This window comes from Uloborus diversus, chromosome 7 (genome assembly GCF_026930045.1).
Source record: "Uloborus diversus isolate 005 chromosome 7, Udiv.v.3.1, whole genome shotgun sequence".
NCBI classification, from domain to species: Eukaryota; Metazoa; Arthropoda; class Arachnida; order Araneae; family Uloboridae; genus Uloborus; species Uloborus diversus.
This window is the reverse complement of record NC_072737.1, coordinates 50,945,567-50,961,737: the sequence shown is the minus strand read 5'-3', so window position 1 is coordinate 50,961,737 and position 16,171 is coordinate 50,945,567. Positions and strand designations below refer to the sequence as shown.

The window sequence follows — 16,171 nt, the reverse complement described above, 5'->3', positions numbered from 1 at the left end:
CACAAACGTTTCCAGCTTAGTTTTTTGAATCTAAAACAAAATGAATAGACTGGTTGGGGGGAAAAACTGCTATTCATCTTTAAGTATGTTCTTTTGCAGTAGACCCAGCTAAATGTTTACTCGTACTGGTAACATTTGTCAGACAAAAAATTTATTGGTTTACCTATTTATATTTATTTGCAGGCTCTCCAAATTTAAAGTTATTCTTTTACTCAAATTTTAACTGATTTTTAAAAATATTTTTTTAAAAAATATTTAAAAGGACTCAGCAAAAATGTTGAATGTCATTGTTCTTAAGTAAGCACTTAAAATAAGAATAATTATAAAGCATATCACTGTTCGTTATTGAGCACTTAAATGAGAATAAGTATAAAGTATACCATTGTTTTCATCTAAGTGTTTCAATTTCGAATTTTTTGCATATTGTATAATTTTATATTTTTCTTTCAGAAATTGGTTTTGCCTAAAAAAAGATCATACAGCGAAAGTTGTGATTCCAGCTGTGATGCTGGTTCAGGTTCTGACAGTGAGAACAGTGATGGTGCTTCTAGTATTAATGAAAATGTGCCTCTTAGTAAATTTGTGGAACATAAAAATAATACTAAAGGTAAGATATAAAATATTCTTATTCATATATACTAAAAGCTGAATAATGGCACTTCAGTGGTCCGCTCAATTTTTCTGGTCTTAAATCTTTTGAAGCAAAAAAAAGGGGGAAGAAAAAAAATCAATTTCCAAATTCTTATTTTCAGTTATCTTAACTGTTACATTAGTAAAATAATTTTTCAAGGAAACACAATGTGTCAAAAATTTTTAGTTGTTTTAAAACAAAATACAGCAGAAGACCATTATAACGCCGACCTATATAACGCAATTCTCTATAAACGCACAACTTTTCGGAAGTAAACAATAGGTTTTGAAGCTCAAAAAATCCCTCTGTTTTGCTTTGCAAACATCAAAATTGTTATTCAAAGTAAATTTTGAAAGTTTTTCATCTTTCCATCTTAATTCAAAGCTTTTTAAATTTAAAATTACTAATCATATAACGGTGCACTATAACGGTCTTCTACTGTATAATTTTTTTTATTCTGATTGTGGGCTCATTCAATTTCACTCACTCTGTAATTTAAAATTATTTCCTACCTAGTCAGTTGATGCGTAAAAGTGTGCCATATTTAATTCATGAATGAATCATCTGATCTATTTGTTTTGTATTTTCTCTTCTACGGAATCTGCTTTTCCAAGGACTTGCTCATTTGGCTGTCCATAAATGTCAAGCCTTTTTCTCATCATATTTGACTCCCCCTTATGGTACAAAGTGTCTCACTTCATATTGTCACATGTCACACTATATTACATAAGCTTGTTATAAAAATTCATCATGTCACACTTCTTACTCCCCTCCATCCTCCTTGTCATAACCCCCTTCCCCTCAAAACATGACATCATTTAAATTACCCCTTTCAATTTTTTTTGAACAAGATTTTTGCATTAATCCAAATGTTTATCCCTGTTTGCCAAGTTTCAGTTGGATCTTGAATCCAAAATCCCTCTTTAAATTTGTGTAACGCCAAACATGTTTTGAAAAATGGCTAACATATTTATTATTGAATGGATTCCTATAGCTTCTATGTCTGAGAGGCACAAGAGACTGTCAACTGATAGTGCATGCAGCGACCTCAGTTCTGGACAGAGTGAAGACATTCCATTAAGTGTTTTGATTGGACAAAGCTCTAAACCACCTGAAATGAAATCTTGTACCCTGAAACCCGAAGATTTGCAAGAAACTGCTCGCCTTTTGGTGTTGGATGAAGGTCTATTTTATGCTGGAAACATAACCAAGAGTGAAAATCCAGACATGTAAGTTATCAGTAGGATATTTTTATCAAATTCAAATTGCATGATGAATTAATTCCTGAAAAATTAAGAATGCTGAGTCATTTTTCTGAGCTATTTTATTAAATTTAATTTAAGGTATGGAATTCTTATTGATGGTGACAGAGCTGCAAGGCCCCACATGTTTTCAAAAGAGGAAATACTTAATGCTGCTGTAAGTGAAGTACATACTAATAATTTTACATAAAGAAAATTGTATTTTGATTAGTACTGCTCATTTAAAGTAATAATCTGTAGGGAAAGTATGTCCATTATTTGAAGTATCAGGGGTGGAGTTATTGCTCCACTCCTTCATTTTAAAATTGTATTCATACATATATGAAACCACTAAAAACCTGTTTTAACCACTTCCTTTCATTTGTACAGGAAATTAAATTAATAAACAATGAAATAATATTTTTATGTAATAGATTGAAAGAAATTTGAAATACATACAGTTGAAGAATGATTTGTTACATGTTATTCCCATCCTCTATTTTAAAGTATTTTAAATTTAGTTGAGGTATTTGATTATTTGAACATATATTTTAAATTCCTTTATGTTGGAAGACAACAAACTTCAAAACTGCCCCCATGGGCAAATCCAGCTTCTGATTTTTCATCATTAAAAATATGACCGCACATATTGGAAGGAGGGTCTTAAGCGTAAAATTATGGGAACAGATAAAGGACTTTGGTTTTACTTGGTAATTTATGGAAATTGAAGCCCCCCCCCCCCCCCAAAAAAAAAAAAAAAAAAAAATTAGTTTTGGGTTATCTTTCACAAAAAGTGTTCATAGAATTGAGAGTTTGTTAAATCAAATAGAATCATTTTGAAGAAAAAAAAACATTTTGGCACTGGTTATCTGTTCATAAAATCATGAGTGCTAGTTAATTAGATATTTGTAAAATCAAGTGTGAATTGTATTAAACAAAATGTCATTCACATAATTAAGTTTTCTCCATATAAATGTTACATTATTCTTATTTTTCTTACATCATTTTTGATGCATACAGGTTCTGGAAGTGAAGCCTACTCAAAAACAACAATTGCCTGAGGGATCAAGAATATGTGCTTTCTGGAGTCAACAATATAGATGTTTATATCCTGGCACCGTAGTCAATAAAGGTAAAAATAATTCAAAGGTGTGGTGTCAGTATTTTAAGTTTTCATGTAGTGTTTCATGCGATGGCGGATTTGCAGGTTTAGAACAGTTGGAAATGAGCAGAACGTAAAAACAATTTCATGCAGATTTTAGGATTCTCTTTCGGACCCCTTGCAATTGGAACATGGTAAACCCATCCCGCCACTGGTTATCCGGTTACTTTGTTTCTTGTAAGAAAATGCATAGACTGCAATTGAATATTTTTAGTGAACCATATTGGGAGAAGAATAAAAGTAGTGTTTGGTATAAAATTCTTTTTTTTTTCATTACTTGTTTACTTATACTATATAGCAACAATTCCGTTATTTAGGACTTTTGAAGGTTTAGCTTACATTGTTAGTGATTTTTTTTCTCATGTTGAATTTGAATAGATGTGCATGGTACACAACATTATGTGAAATATTAAATAAAAAAGTTAATGATCTTTTTTTTTTGTCTTTTTATTTATTTATTTATTTATATATAACTTTAATCTAATTGTTTCCTTTATTTAACAATAGTTTGGGCAAACCTAACTTGGTAGAGTCCTAATGCTGCAATTAGAATCATCGTAGCCTTTACAGTGCTGCCAGCTTTGGTTTGCCCCAACTATAGATGTACTGCCTACAGCAGTTTGTGCTCAATTTTCTGATCAAGTTTCATCATAATATTCAAGAAAGTAAGGGGCCATTCATTAATTATGTAAGGGTTCCAAGGGGAGTTGGTTAGAAAAATCTCTCTTACTAAGAGGAGGGGGGGGGGGCAAATCCATTCTTATGTAATATTTTCCTAATCGATATTTTACATTAGAAATTGCGCGGTCAAGTGGTTAAGCAGGGATCATAATTCATTTGCGTCTGAAAGTGAAAACATATTAGGATGAGCTGTTTTTTTTTTCTTTTTTTACGAAGAATGAACTAAAATATAATAAAAGAATCGCACTATGTATAGCATGTTTTATTTTTAATTAGTATCGCATCATATAATATAAATTTAAAAAATAAAAATTTTTGATTTACGTCAAACTGGGAGTATTAGTGTAACTGACCTTTTCTAACAAATTTTTTAATTTTGAAAAATGAAAAGGTCTCTTACGTAAGAGTAGGGAGGAGGGGTTTGAAAAATCTTACTTACCCTTACATGGGGGTGGGGGGGAGTCAAAAATTGCAAAAACCATCCTTACGTAATTAATGAATGTCCCCTAATAGTTTCCAAAATTTTGTTAAGTTGGAGAAAGTTGAACAAATATGGAATTTAACATTGATATTAGAAAAAAAGATTTGCATCTTCTATTTTGATTTGAATTCCGCTTGAAATATCAACACTCTAAATGTTATATTGTCCTCAAGGTGGATGTTGACTCTTAATTGATTTTGCCAATTTCTTTAAGATACCTTAAGATAAGATTACTTTTAGATAGAATCAAACCAGTATTAATGGATTTTTTATTTGAATCAATGACTTAACTTAGCTTCATTAGTATGAAGTTAAATAAGAAATTGGTTTTTTCAAATTCATAACACCAACTTAAGGAGCAAGTCTTTTCAATATATAATTTGAATATAACTGCTCCTTTTTTAATTTTTTGAAACGTTTCTTTTCATAGTATCTAGTCCTGATCAAGATCCTTCAATGCTTTATGTTGAGTTTGATGATGGAGATTCTGGTAAAATTCCATTAAATGATATCAGAATGCTTCCGCCAGATTTCCCCATTGTCTGTAAGTTGAATGTTTAGCTTTTTTGTCATTATAAATTAGATTTATTTAAAATATACTTCATAATGGGAATAATATTCTTTTTTTCCTGTTAAGATTAATAAACTATTTTTAATTACGTTTTGTAAATCTTAAGTTGAGAGAAATTAAACATTAAAATTTGCTGAAAACATGGATATTGTTCTAGATTGAACAATACAAATCAATATTTCGATCATGATTTATAACTTGATTTGCATTTTTCTTCTTTAAGTGCACTCGGCACTTAGACATGCATAGTAATGTATCTTGATGAATAGCTATCATTATTGTCTGACCACGGATTGTATAGAAAGACAAACATCCATTTTACTGCCGGAAATGGATGAATCTATTATTTTTTAGTGATGCCAGCTTTTGCAGAATCAGAGTCTCATTCAAATGAGCGGAATACCGGCATCAAAATTTTTTCCCCCTCATTCAGATAGATTTGTCTTATCTGGACGTTTGAAAATTCCATACAATCCGTGGTTGGACAGTATATGGTGTTCTCCATTAAAGATTATATGATTGACTTTTAACTTGATAAATTTAAATATTGACTGGGACCAGCCTAGCTCTGTCCAGTGCCTGTTATTGGTTGTCACATTTGTACAGTAGACCCTTGTTTTACGCGGTTTCGATTATACAAGGTTTAAGATTTGACACCTTTAGTTTATTTTATGCGGATGCGGCAATGCAAACAGATACAATTTTCCCTTCTTTCAAAATCCAAACTCCTAAAGATTGCAGATTACGCGTAATGAACTGCATTTTGTCATGCTAATAATAGAGTTTGGGCCACTGGAGACATTTTATGGTTCCAAAGCTCTTTCCAGAAATAAAGTTAGAAACTCACACAGTTCAGAACTCACTGGAAGAAGAGCTTTTAGGATTTAGTAAGAAATGATCTTTCTGATTTGTTAGTGAAGGAAGATTCCATCGTGGAAATGACGAAAGTGATCATGGATGCGTTAATGCTCTGCAAATAATTAGAGAAAAATTCTTAATGACTGCCAAAAGACTATCATAGCCAGCTCTTCTTTATAAAAGAACATGAAATTAGTTTGTTTTCTTTATGCATGTTGTGCATAAAAATCAATATAAGTACACATTAAAAAGGAATGCAATATATGAACAATTTTTGGAATTTCCTTACATGTTTTTTTTAATTATTATTTAGATTAATTCAAATGATTTTTGTTTCTATTTGTTTCCGTTTCCATGTTTGCTTTTTATTAGTCATCACTAGAATGAAGTATTTTTTTTTATCTACAGAACTTAACCCCTATTTTAACACTACTATTAGGTCTTGATTTACGCGGCATTTCCGTGGAACATAACATCCGCATAAAACGAGGGTCTACTGTATTTGTGTTTATTTGTTAGTACAGTAGAGTTCCAAAAATCCGAGGTAATTGTTGCTCATGGCACCTTAGATTACTGAAAACTCGGATAATCCAAAAAATTCTCCCATGATTGAAATTTTACACTATTCAGACGACATAAGCATGTCGTGCACCTGTAACTTGCTTGTACAAGGAAAAGGAAGTATTGTCTTCACGAAAAATTTTCACTTAAATTTCAACATAAGTTTAAACTTTAACTACCCTTAAACAATTTTTGACTTGATTTTTTTCACGATGACTGTACGTATTTTTTCATTTAGGGAATCTAACCCCTATTTTTACACTACTATTAAGTCTTAATTTATGTGATTTTGATTTATGCAGCATTTCCTTGGAATGTAACCCTAGTATAAAACGATCGTCTACTGTATTTTACAATCAATGAATATTTATTTCTGCTATTATTTCAAAAATTGTATGATTTAAGTGCATTGGTATCAATATTTCATAACATTAACACAATTCTGATGTTTTTATTGATGAGTGAAAGTTCAATGAACTGAAAATTTTTATCAAATTTTTTCTTTTAAAATGAATGTTGTTAAGGAATGCATTAAAGCAAAAGAAACCCAAACTTTAAAAAGGAATACAATATATAAACAATTTTTGGAATTTCCTTACATGTTTTTATTTTATTTTATTATTATTTAGATTAATTCAAATGATTTTTGTTTCTATTTGTTTCCGTTTCCATGTTTGCTTTTTATTACAGCAATGGAACCTAACCCTTTCATGATATTGGGTAAACGAAGAGCACGAGCTCAAAGTCAAAACAGTACTTGTGCTACCGATGTTAAGAATACAGATGCAACAAATCAGAAGACAGATAAAGATAAAAATGAAAATAAAAAGCATAAATCACATGACAAGTTGAATAAAAAGAGTTAGTGTTTTACTTTTTGTTTGAAAGTTCTGTTCATGTATTTTATTTATGTGTGGACATTTTTAATTAAAAACTTTCAATGCGCTATAATATTTTTTGAAATGTAGCTAACTTTTTTTTTTAAAGTGGTGGGGGAGTTAGTGTTTTAATTTTTGTAAATATTATATATATATATATATATATATATATATATATATATATATATATATATATATATATATATATAGCATATTACAAATACTGAAGTTTATACAGTTTTCAATGCTTATTGATATTTTTTTCTCTTAAGCAGTATAAGTAATTGTAAGATTTTTAAAATTTTAACTGGAAACAATTTATTATTTCGTGAAACTTCTTTCTGCAACATGGCTTTTAAGTTAAATTTTGTACCCTTGGTTGAACATTAAAAAACATAATCACTAATGACGCATATTAACGAGTTACTGTAAGCAAATATAACTGTTTAAATGATGCTTTAAAATGTACTTAGTTGAAGGCTATTATGCCAGTGTCCCTATGTACTTTTTTTTTTTTTTGCGGAAGAAAGACTACTTCAATGTTTACTCAGGAAGAGAAAAAGTGTATGGAGCATTTTACATTTTAAAAGCATTTTACATGGAGCTTTTACGTGATAAATAAAAGGAAAATAAATAAATTGTTTTAATGGCATGCGCATTGTTATTGACAATTCCTTTTTTTTTCTTTTCAAACATTACACCTTTTATGCAGTAATTGACCTGTTGCTTTTTATTTTTAGATCCCGATGAAAAGAACAGTAAAGAAGGTTCTTGCAAAAGCAAGTTGCCAAATACTTCAAACCGCAGTTCTTCAAAATCATCGACCAGTGCAACAGAGGTCCGAAGCCAAAGCTCTGGTCCAAAAAAAGATACTGGTGAAGACAAGAAAAAATCTTCTGACAAGTCCCAGACTTTGTCAGTTAAATCCAAAGACACTGAAAATGCTTCTTCGGAAGCATCTGGATCAAAACCAAAGAAACATAAAAAGCACAAAGAAGATCACCATAAACATCATCACCACCACCACCATAAACACCATCACCATAAGAAGCATAAGATAGAGAAGGAGCGACGTCATTCATCAGATGATGCTGTGATATCTGCAAGTAGTTCAACAATGAGCGAGGATTCCTCGAACTGTCTTTCATCAACGTCGTCAAAAGGGGCAGACCAGGACCAGAATACATTCATTTTAGAAAATTCCAAATCAGAACTGACTGTTAAAATTAAAAAATCACCCTCCCCTCATACAACCCCAGAAGACTCTGCTGCTCAGGTGGCAACAACTAATGGCAAGGTGTCAAACAGTGGCTCATCTGAAGACGAAACAAATTCTTCGGAAAATTCTAAGAAGAAGCCCAAAAGATCGAAGGTATATTTCTAATTACTTACCAAGTCTAATAAAAATGCTTGACATTGTCTTTAAATCACCCTAAGTAAAATCCATTACCTTAAATCTTCCCATTTTTACGCCGGTGATTTTAAAATGTATTTTTTCAGTCGTCAACTTTCTCAATTTTGTTAAATTGATTTGGTTACACAGATTACTGTTGATAAAAATTATACAGAATGAAAAATTATCAGTGCAACAAACATCAACTTCATGACTTCTGCAGATCATTCTTTGGCCTAATTTTGTATGATTTCTTTCTTTTTCGGGATGAATTACGTTTATCATTCTAACATGGGGAATATTTATTTCTGGACCTAATCCTGCTTGATAATTAAACTTACCTGAGTAAAACATATAATAAAGAACTGAACTTGGAATATATTACATTTGTGCTGCAGAGAAAATTAGTAAAAATTGAAATGATCAGAATTTGGATTCTTTTTTTTTTTTTTTTTTTTTGGCGTGATTCTACTTCCTCTAGCCTAAACCACCAAAGTTGTGCTGTGCTAGTTTTAGGCAAAAGTAAATTCACACTTAAAAAAATTTCACTTGAAATGCTGATCAATTCAATTTTAGCTTGTTACACACTGGAAAATACAGGTATATTAAATAAAGATTTATAGGAAGAAAAAGATGTTTAATCATTCCAACAAGTGCTGCAGTTGGTGAGGGGTGGTGGGAGGCTGTTCCCTGAAATAGTTGGTTTGTTATTGCAAATTTATTGTAAATTAGTATTAAATCACCATTTTTTTATAATATATTTCTGCTTTTCAATTTTTGCCATAAAACTAATGAATGTGAAGAAATTCTCTTTGAAATAATACTTATTTTATCATTCACAGCAGCAAACAACTCAAAATAAACCTGCTAAGAGGAAAGACCGCTTGCCCTCTGTTGAAAAAAGTAAAATTGCAGGTAAGGTTTTTAACAAATACATTTTCTTAATTTTATTAGTCACAAAATGCATTATAATCTCCTAAGTCCTATTGAGATTAAATGATATTAATTATTATTAATTTAATATTAGTGCTTCTGTTATAAATACATTATGATTCAACTTGTTAGTACACTTACAATCATTGTATGTCTCCGATTTTATTTACGTTTTTAGAGTAGAAATTTTCTTTTCATGTAATACTCTGTGATCTTACTGTTATATGATGGATTCTTGTATTTTTCTGCACTTAGCTACTGTTGCTGTATTATTTTTGTACTGTATTCTTACGTTCACTATATTGCTCTCTTCTTAATCTGCATATTTTATTTTGTGTATATTAAGTTGGAGCTACTTCGATTTTCCTTCTTCTTTTCCATTGTTTTTCTTCTAAAACTATTTCTTCTGCTGAATTACTAGAAAATTTCTTCAAACTCTTTTTCTTCTATATCACTAAAAGAAGTTCTGTGACCAAAAAGTTTTTATGACTACAAATGTGATATCTTCACTTCATTTTCACATGCTCTATTTTGTTACATTTTAAGCATGAATATCTGATTTTTGTGTATATATTTCATAGTTAATTCGTAACTAAATCTTGTTCAGTAACAAAACTCAACGCCTTCACACACGTTATGAAGAATGCACTTTTTATAAAAATGTTTTTAACCTACAAATATGACTACAAATGTGATATCTTCACTGCATTTTCACATGCTCTATTTTGTTACATTTTAAGCATCAATATCTGATTTTTGTGTATATTTCATAGTTAATTTGTAACTAAATCTTGTTGACTAACAAAACTCAACTCCTTCACACACGTTACGAAGAATGCACTTTTTATAAACATGTTTTAACCTATCGACATTTTATCCAGCATTTTTACCGGTGCGTCAGCTGTGGAGATGGTCGGGGAAAAGCTTCAGAAGACCCGGGGCTAAAGGAAAAGCTAAAAAAGAGTTTTATAGGTCTATTCAGCGCGGCAAAGAAACTATACGGGTAAAATTTTAATTCATTTTAAACTAATGATGGTCACGAAGCTTATAAAAGTCTCTTTTCATATTTCTTCTCTTATAACTGTGTAAAAAATTATTGATTAATTATTTAGTTTAATTTAACTCATAAAACTTTTATTGTTTTAATGTTAAAATTAATGAAATATTGTGAATGCAATGTGAGATTTTACATTAAATAAAAATATTTTGAATATTATTTTGTTTTCTGATAACTATGTGGGATACTCATATTGAAATTCTCTTAGTATGTGTCTATGGCTAGTATATGTCCATGGCTATTAATGTAGACTGCAAATAATTTCATGCAAAGAATAAGTTTCTAAAAGTAATTTTAAAATTAATCAATTTTGTCTTTAAAAATGCATTGCAGATTTTTTCATATCATACTACTGGCAATGTGTAGAGTTTTTATTGAATTGAGATATTTTTTCCAATTTTGATGCGTATGAATTTATCAAAAATGGTACCTAGATTGTTCATTTTGATGCCTAGTAATGTATCCCAGGCTTCATCATGGCGACAAAATAAAATTCTTATCTCTAACACTGAGACCCATAGCCATTGCCCTGCCCTTAAGATACTGAGTCTTCCAATCAAAATATATCTTTTAAACATATGATATAATTAAAGCTATAATGTATAGATAATGTATATTTCAATTAATCCATGCACATTCCGTGCCAGATCATCACTCCTGTATTAACTATTTGAACGTTCCCGTGTGTATCAAATTACTGTGGGGAGAATTTTAATTTTGTACATTTTATTTTCTTGCCGATAATTAATTTTATGTATGTACTTACATTTTATTTCCTTAATAAGTAAACCTTGTCAACGAATACTCTCATTTTCTCTGTACCAACATTTAATACTGAAAGTATTCTGCAGAATCATACTTTTAATACGCTGAAATAAGAAAAAAAAATGACGTTGATGAAATGTTATTGGTTGATGAAATTGTGGTTATTGAAAGAAGTTCCTTTCATCTGATTATTCAATCTTTCCGACTTGTGCATTATTAAAATGTGTGTTACTTCTAAAATACAGTAGAACTCCAACTATCCAAATCTTTTAAAGAATTTCAGAGTAAAAAAAAATTAAGATGTTAGCTTTCTGCGATTCACAAAATAAGTATTCTGTCGATTCATGCGATTGTCTCTCCCTCCACAAAACTAGTGAAGGGGCATCGCGAACATTATTGGGATGATGAGCCACTGTTCGATGGGCCAGTTCTATCAGGGCCCTCACTAAGCATTCGCCACAGCCACCAAATTTGATAAAACAGTAAATTAGGCAAAAGAAACTCCGATTTGGCGAATGGAAAACTCTCAGAAATTTCCACACAAATGAAAAAAAGGTTTTATCATCGATCCACAAAAGTATTATTAGAAATTCTTCATGAAAAAAAAAACCCTACCAATTGGGAACTTACAATATTTTTTTAATAAAATTCTTCCTTAGTTCTCTGATTGAAGTTTACTAGATAGAAAGATATAAAAATTCAGTTAAAATTTATCAAATTTAAGTCTCTGGCTAAGATTTTTTATTTGGCCAATTTGTTAGCTAGCAACTTGAATTCCATAGCGCAGGCCCTGTCTTTTTTTTAGCTTCTAATATGCCTGCACTTGTAAGTTCACCAGGTGTGATAGTGGACTCAAGTAAAATTTTCTGAAGACAGTGGGAAATTTTTGAAGGCCCCCCCCCCCTCCTCCATAAAACTCTTCAAATATGCATATAAAATACTTTGAAATCATTGTAAAAAAAACCTTTTAAAAGGGTTTTTTTAGTTAGCCCAAAATTTTCAGGAACAACGACCCAAGTTTTCTAGAGTTTTTAGATCAAAAACACCCCTGAAGTACACTCAACTTGTGAGAGTATTGCCTTTCATTTAATTAATCACAAGCTATATTTCTTTAAAAAGTTTTTATTTTCTTCCAATTTCAAACATACATACAGTAATAACTTAAAATGGACCCTTTTTTCGAAGAACCCTGATTTTAATTCCTGAACTCTGTTCCAGTTCAATTGAATTGGGATAGTTGGAGTTCCACTAAACTAGCTTTTTTTTTTTAATTTTATTCCTTATACATGTCACTCTAACTTAATCTAACCTTATCAAAAATATTGTTTTTGTTTTAAATAAGTTATACTACTAGATTACTCAACATTTAAAAATTTGTAGTGGTAGACAAACTTTTAATTTCACCAACTTTTATACTGTGCATCTTTTCTCATATTTTTATCAGCAAGTAATATTTATCTCCCATAAATAAAACAGGTTGGCGATTGTGCAGTCTTCTTGTCCACTGGACGACCTCATTTACCTTACATTGGCCGAATTGAGACCATGTGGGAATCATGGGGTGGAAAAATGGATGTGAAAGTCAAATGGTTCTATCATCCTGAAGAAACAAAAAGTGGGAAAAAGCTAAGTCAACTGAAGGTAAGAGTAATTTACTACTCGGTCTAATCAATTAGTAGTTTTTCAGAACATGTAATAAGAGTTGCTAGTTGATTGATATTTTACTTGATTCACAGTAATGATATTCATATCATTTTTGAAAAATCAGGTTGATAACACTGTACTCAGGGCCTGATTACTGAATAGGCCAACTAGGCCGTGGCCTAGGGCCCCCGCTATTTAAGGGCCCCCAAATGGCAAAAAACTGTTTTAGTCAGTGGCTAAAATTGTTTTATCCAATGGCTAAAATTGTCATGCTTGAAAACAGGGGGCCCCAAAAAATTCTTTAGCCTTGGGCCCCTTGATGTCTTAATCGGGCCCTGACTGTACTTGCTATTTTGTGAGAGGCATTATATTTGTATTATCTCTAGGTATCTTTGAACTTGCTCATAGTAGAAAAGCATTGTAATCATAATGATGCCGATAATTTACAAAGATGTGTAGGTAATCGATTTATCTGAACGTCAAATCTCAAACTTCACTTAGTTTTTTTAAATGATTTTCTTTTTCTCTAAAAAGAATAGCATTTGTAAGAATTTTATAATAATTTAAATAGGTCTTTCGTTTTAAATAGGTATTTTTGCCGAGACTATTCCGTTGTCAGTTACTGATCGAAATAGTTACTAAAAACAGTAAAGAGAAATCATATAAAATAATTATTGCATGTTTTTCGAAACAAATTGAAGGTACCTAAAATTCCAACAGTTAATGATTTAAAAAACCCTAACTTTCTCTCAATGATATGGCTTCTCTGGGAGACACAATAGTAATGTGTGCTTCATTTTGCTAAGAAAAAATGTTTTGCTAATTTTAATGAAGTAATAAATGTGATGAACGTTCTTTAACATACTTTAATCATAGTCCATAAATTTTTTAAAAGATAACTTGTTAAAAAATTATTGCAACTCTTCTTTTAAACAATGGGGCCCTGCAAGAACTAGAGCCACCACTGCCAATTGGTAAGTGTAGCACTTCAAATCTACAACAAGTTTGGCTCATGAACCCCTTCCTTCTTGCTCCCGTGATATTGCCATGCTGGGGTGTGCAATATTAACGTGATGAAACTATTAAAACCAATTCATTTACTTTGACCCGGAATACATTTTATTTCTCTCTTTATACACTAGATGGCAGCAAAAGTCCATTTTTAAATGTAATTGCAGAGATGCAGGAAGAAAATTCGGTTTTTCTGTACAGATTGTGACGTTGGCCTCTATATCTCATGATTTGAAATTTACCACACAAGAAAAATTTACTAATCTTTACTTATAGTACAACAAAGGTTAATAAAATCCTTTTTTTTATATTTAAAAGATGTATTTCTTAAATTCTCGCTGCTTGCTTGTTGACTTTTCATAAAAACTTTTTTAAATTTAAAATTTCAATCCAAAAAATGTCAAAAATTAAAAATTGAATGCACCTGTTTTTCGTACGCTTATTTTTATGTAATTTTCTTAGTTAAAAAAATAGACACTTTTATTACCGTTTTCTTGAAAATTATTCGATTGTTAAGGGGTTAACATTGAAAGTGGACATGGCTACATATTGTTTTATTCAACTTAATGGTGTCGTGTATCATTCTTGATTATCTGTAATTTATGTCATTTCTTCTTTTTAAAGAGCCAGTTTCCCATTAAAATGTTATTATTTTCCTACTCTGATTAAGTAAGCATATGTGAAGCAGGCATAAGTTAACCAGGGCCTGATTATGATATTGGTAGGTCCTAGGTCAAACTCTTTTGGGGGGACCATGTAGACAAACCTTAGAAATGATTTGAAAACAATTTTATATCTTTGGAGGCCTCTAAAAAGCAGGGACCCTAGGCCATGTCATAGTTGGCCTATTCAGTAATAAGGCCCTTGTTTGTAACCTGCAACTCTTCTTAAGGAAGAAGATGTAAATTGTTCGTAACAATTTCTAATGATTATTTTTCTCCTCTAGGGAGCACTCTTCCAGTCTCCGCATTTCGACGAAAACGACGTTCAAACCATATCTCATAAGTGTGAAGTCCTATCATGGGAAGCGTACCAAGAAAAGAGGCATCCGGAGAACAAATACGGATCTCTCTTCGACAATAACGACACGTACTTTTTGGCGGGAACATACGACCCGATCATGGGGACGCTCATTTTAGAACCTGGGGTCCCAAGCTTGACCTCCAACACTATTCCTGAAGTGTGAAGTCCGGTTATCAAACTCACTATTCTATGTTCATTTCTTCTATCAAGCAGTATTGATATTGTATAGCAGAGCTGTTATAGACTTTTCACAATTTCTCGTTGTGGATGTTTCATTCATTTTTATCTTTATGTTTTCGTTCGAAACCCAATGTGATTTTTTTCCGATGCCTTTTAATCAGACTGAGGACTATGGGGGCTTCCCAGTGATTTTTTTTCCACTCTCTTGCTTTGCTGTTCATCAATGATTTCATGCTGTAAGTACCTGAATTGTAGGCAATCTTTCTTTTTAGTCATCATGCAATTCGCCATGCTGGAGACTTTTAATTGTGTGATGTTATAGCCGCAAATGCACTTAGCACAAGTCTTTTCACTCTGGGTACAAAATTATAGTAGCAATAGGCAGTTAGAAATTTATGCTACTTTGCTTTGACCCAAACTATGCAATATTCTGGCAAAGTACCGGGGAGCCCCTTCTTTAATGCGGAAACTACGAAGCCTGCAGTAAACCCTTGATTTAAAAGTTGGAAAAGATCCCTAGGGAAATTGTGATAGCAACTATTTTTTCTTGTGGTACTTTTTGATCATGTTTTAGGAATCGATTTCAAATTGAAATTGTTTGCTGATGCCTACTCGTCATGCAGACGCGAATTGTAAATAGGTCGGACAGCGCGAATGTTTTATCAAGATTCAGAAAAATCATTTTTTGACATCATGTGAGCACTTATGAATTTTTTTGAAAATGAGTTGTTTTAAATCAATTTTATCACAGTGGCGAAAATCTAGTTCGTTTAAATTTTGTATACCCTGGTGAATTTCAGGTAGGTTTTTAATTTTTGGCATGTTTTCTACAATGTTATAAAAACCCTGTAAGGGCTAACAGAAAAGCGTCATAAAACTGTCATGAAGGACTAAAAGGAAAATTTACTTTTAGGTACAATTGAAAATTAGAGGTGAAAAACTCTACAAATATGACATGCGTATGCAACTTGAATTCATTATATTTAAAAAAAGTTTTCAAGTATCTAAAAAATTATATTCATTGATCGTGTGGCATTTCAAAACAAAGTTGCATAATTTAGTTTTAATAGAACCATTGAATACTTATCTCAAAACTTAAAT

General features: G+C 31.2%; 1 protein-coding gene across 1 annotated transcript in view; it reads left to right on the top strand.

Moving 5' to 3' along the window:
• Window positions 1-15,942, top strand: part of LOC129227065 (uncharacterized) — a 252,824-nt gene extending 236,882 nt beyond the window's left edge. Inside the window, exons 19-29 of the mRNA XM_054861710.1 lie at window positions 451-607; window positions 1,626-1,860; window positions 1,975-2,050; window positions 2,893-3,004; window positions 4,627-4,740; window positions 6,877-7,047; window positions 7,805-8,436; window positions 9,300-9,372; window positions 10,272-10,393; window positions 12,689-12,853; window positions 14,814-15,942. Of these exons, the coding sequence (XP_054717685.1) occupies window positions 451-607; window positions 1,626-1,860; window positions 1,975-2,050; window positions 2,893-3,004; window positions 4,627-4,740; window positions 6,877-7,047; window positions 7,805-8,436; window positions 9,300-9,372; window positions 10,272-10,393; window positions 12,689-12,853; window positions 14,814-15,053 (2,097 nt within the window). The 3' untranslated portion in view covers window positions 15,054-15,942. The remainder of the gene's footprint in view (window positions 1-450; window positions 608-1,625; window positions 1,861-1,974; window positions 2,051-2,892; window positions 3,005-4,626; window positions 4,741-6,876; window positions 7,048-7,804; window positions 8,437-9,299; window positions 9,373-10,271; window positions 10,394-12,688; window positions 12,854-14,813) is intronic.
• Window positions 15,943-16,171: the final 229 nt, after the last annotated feature.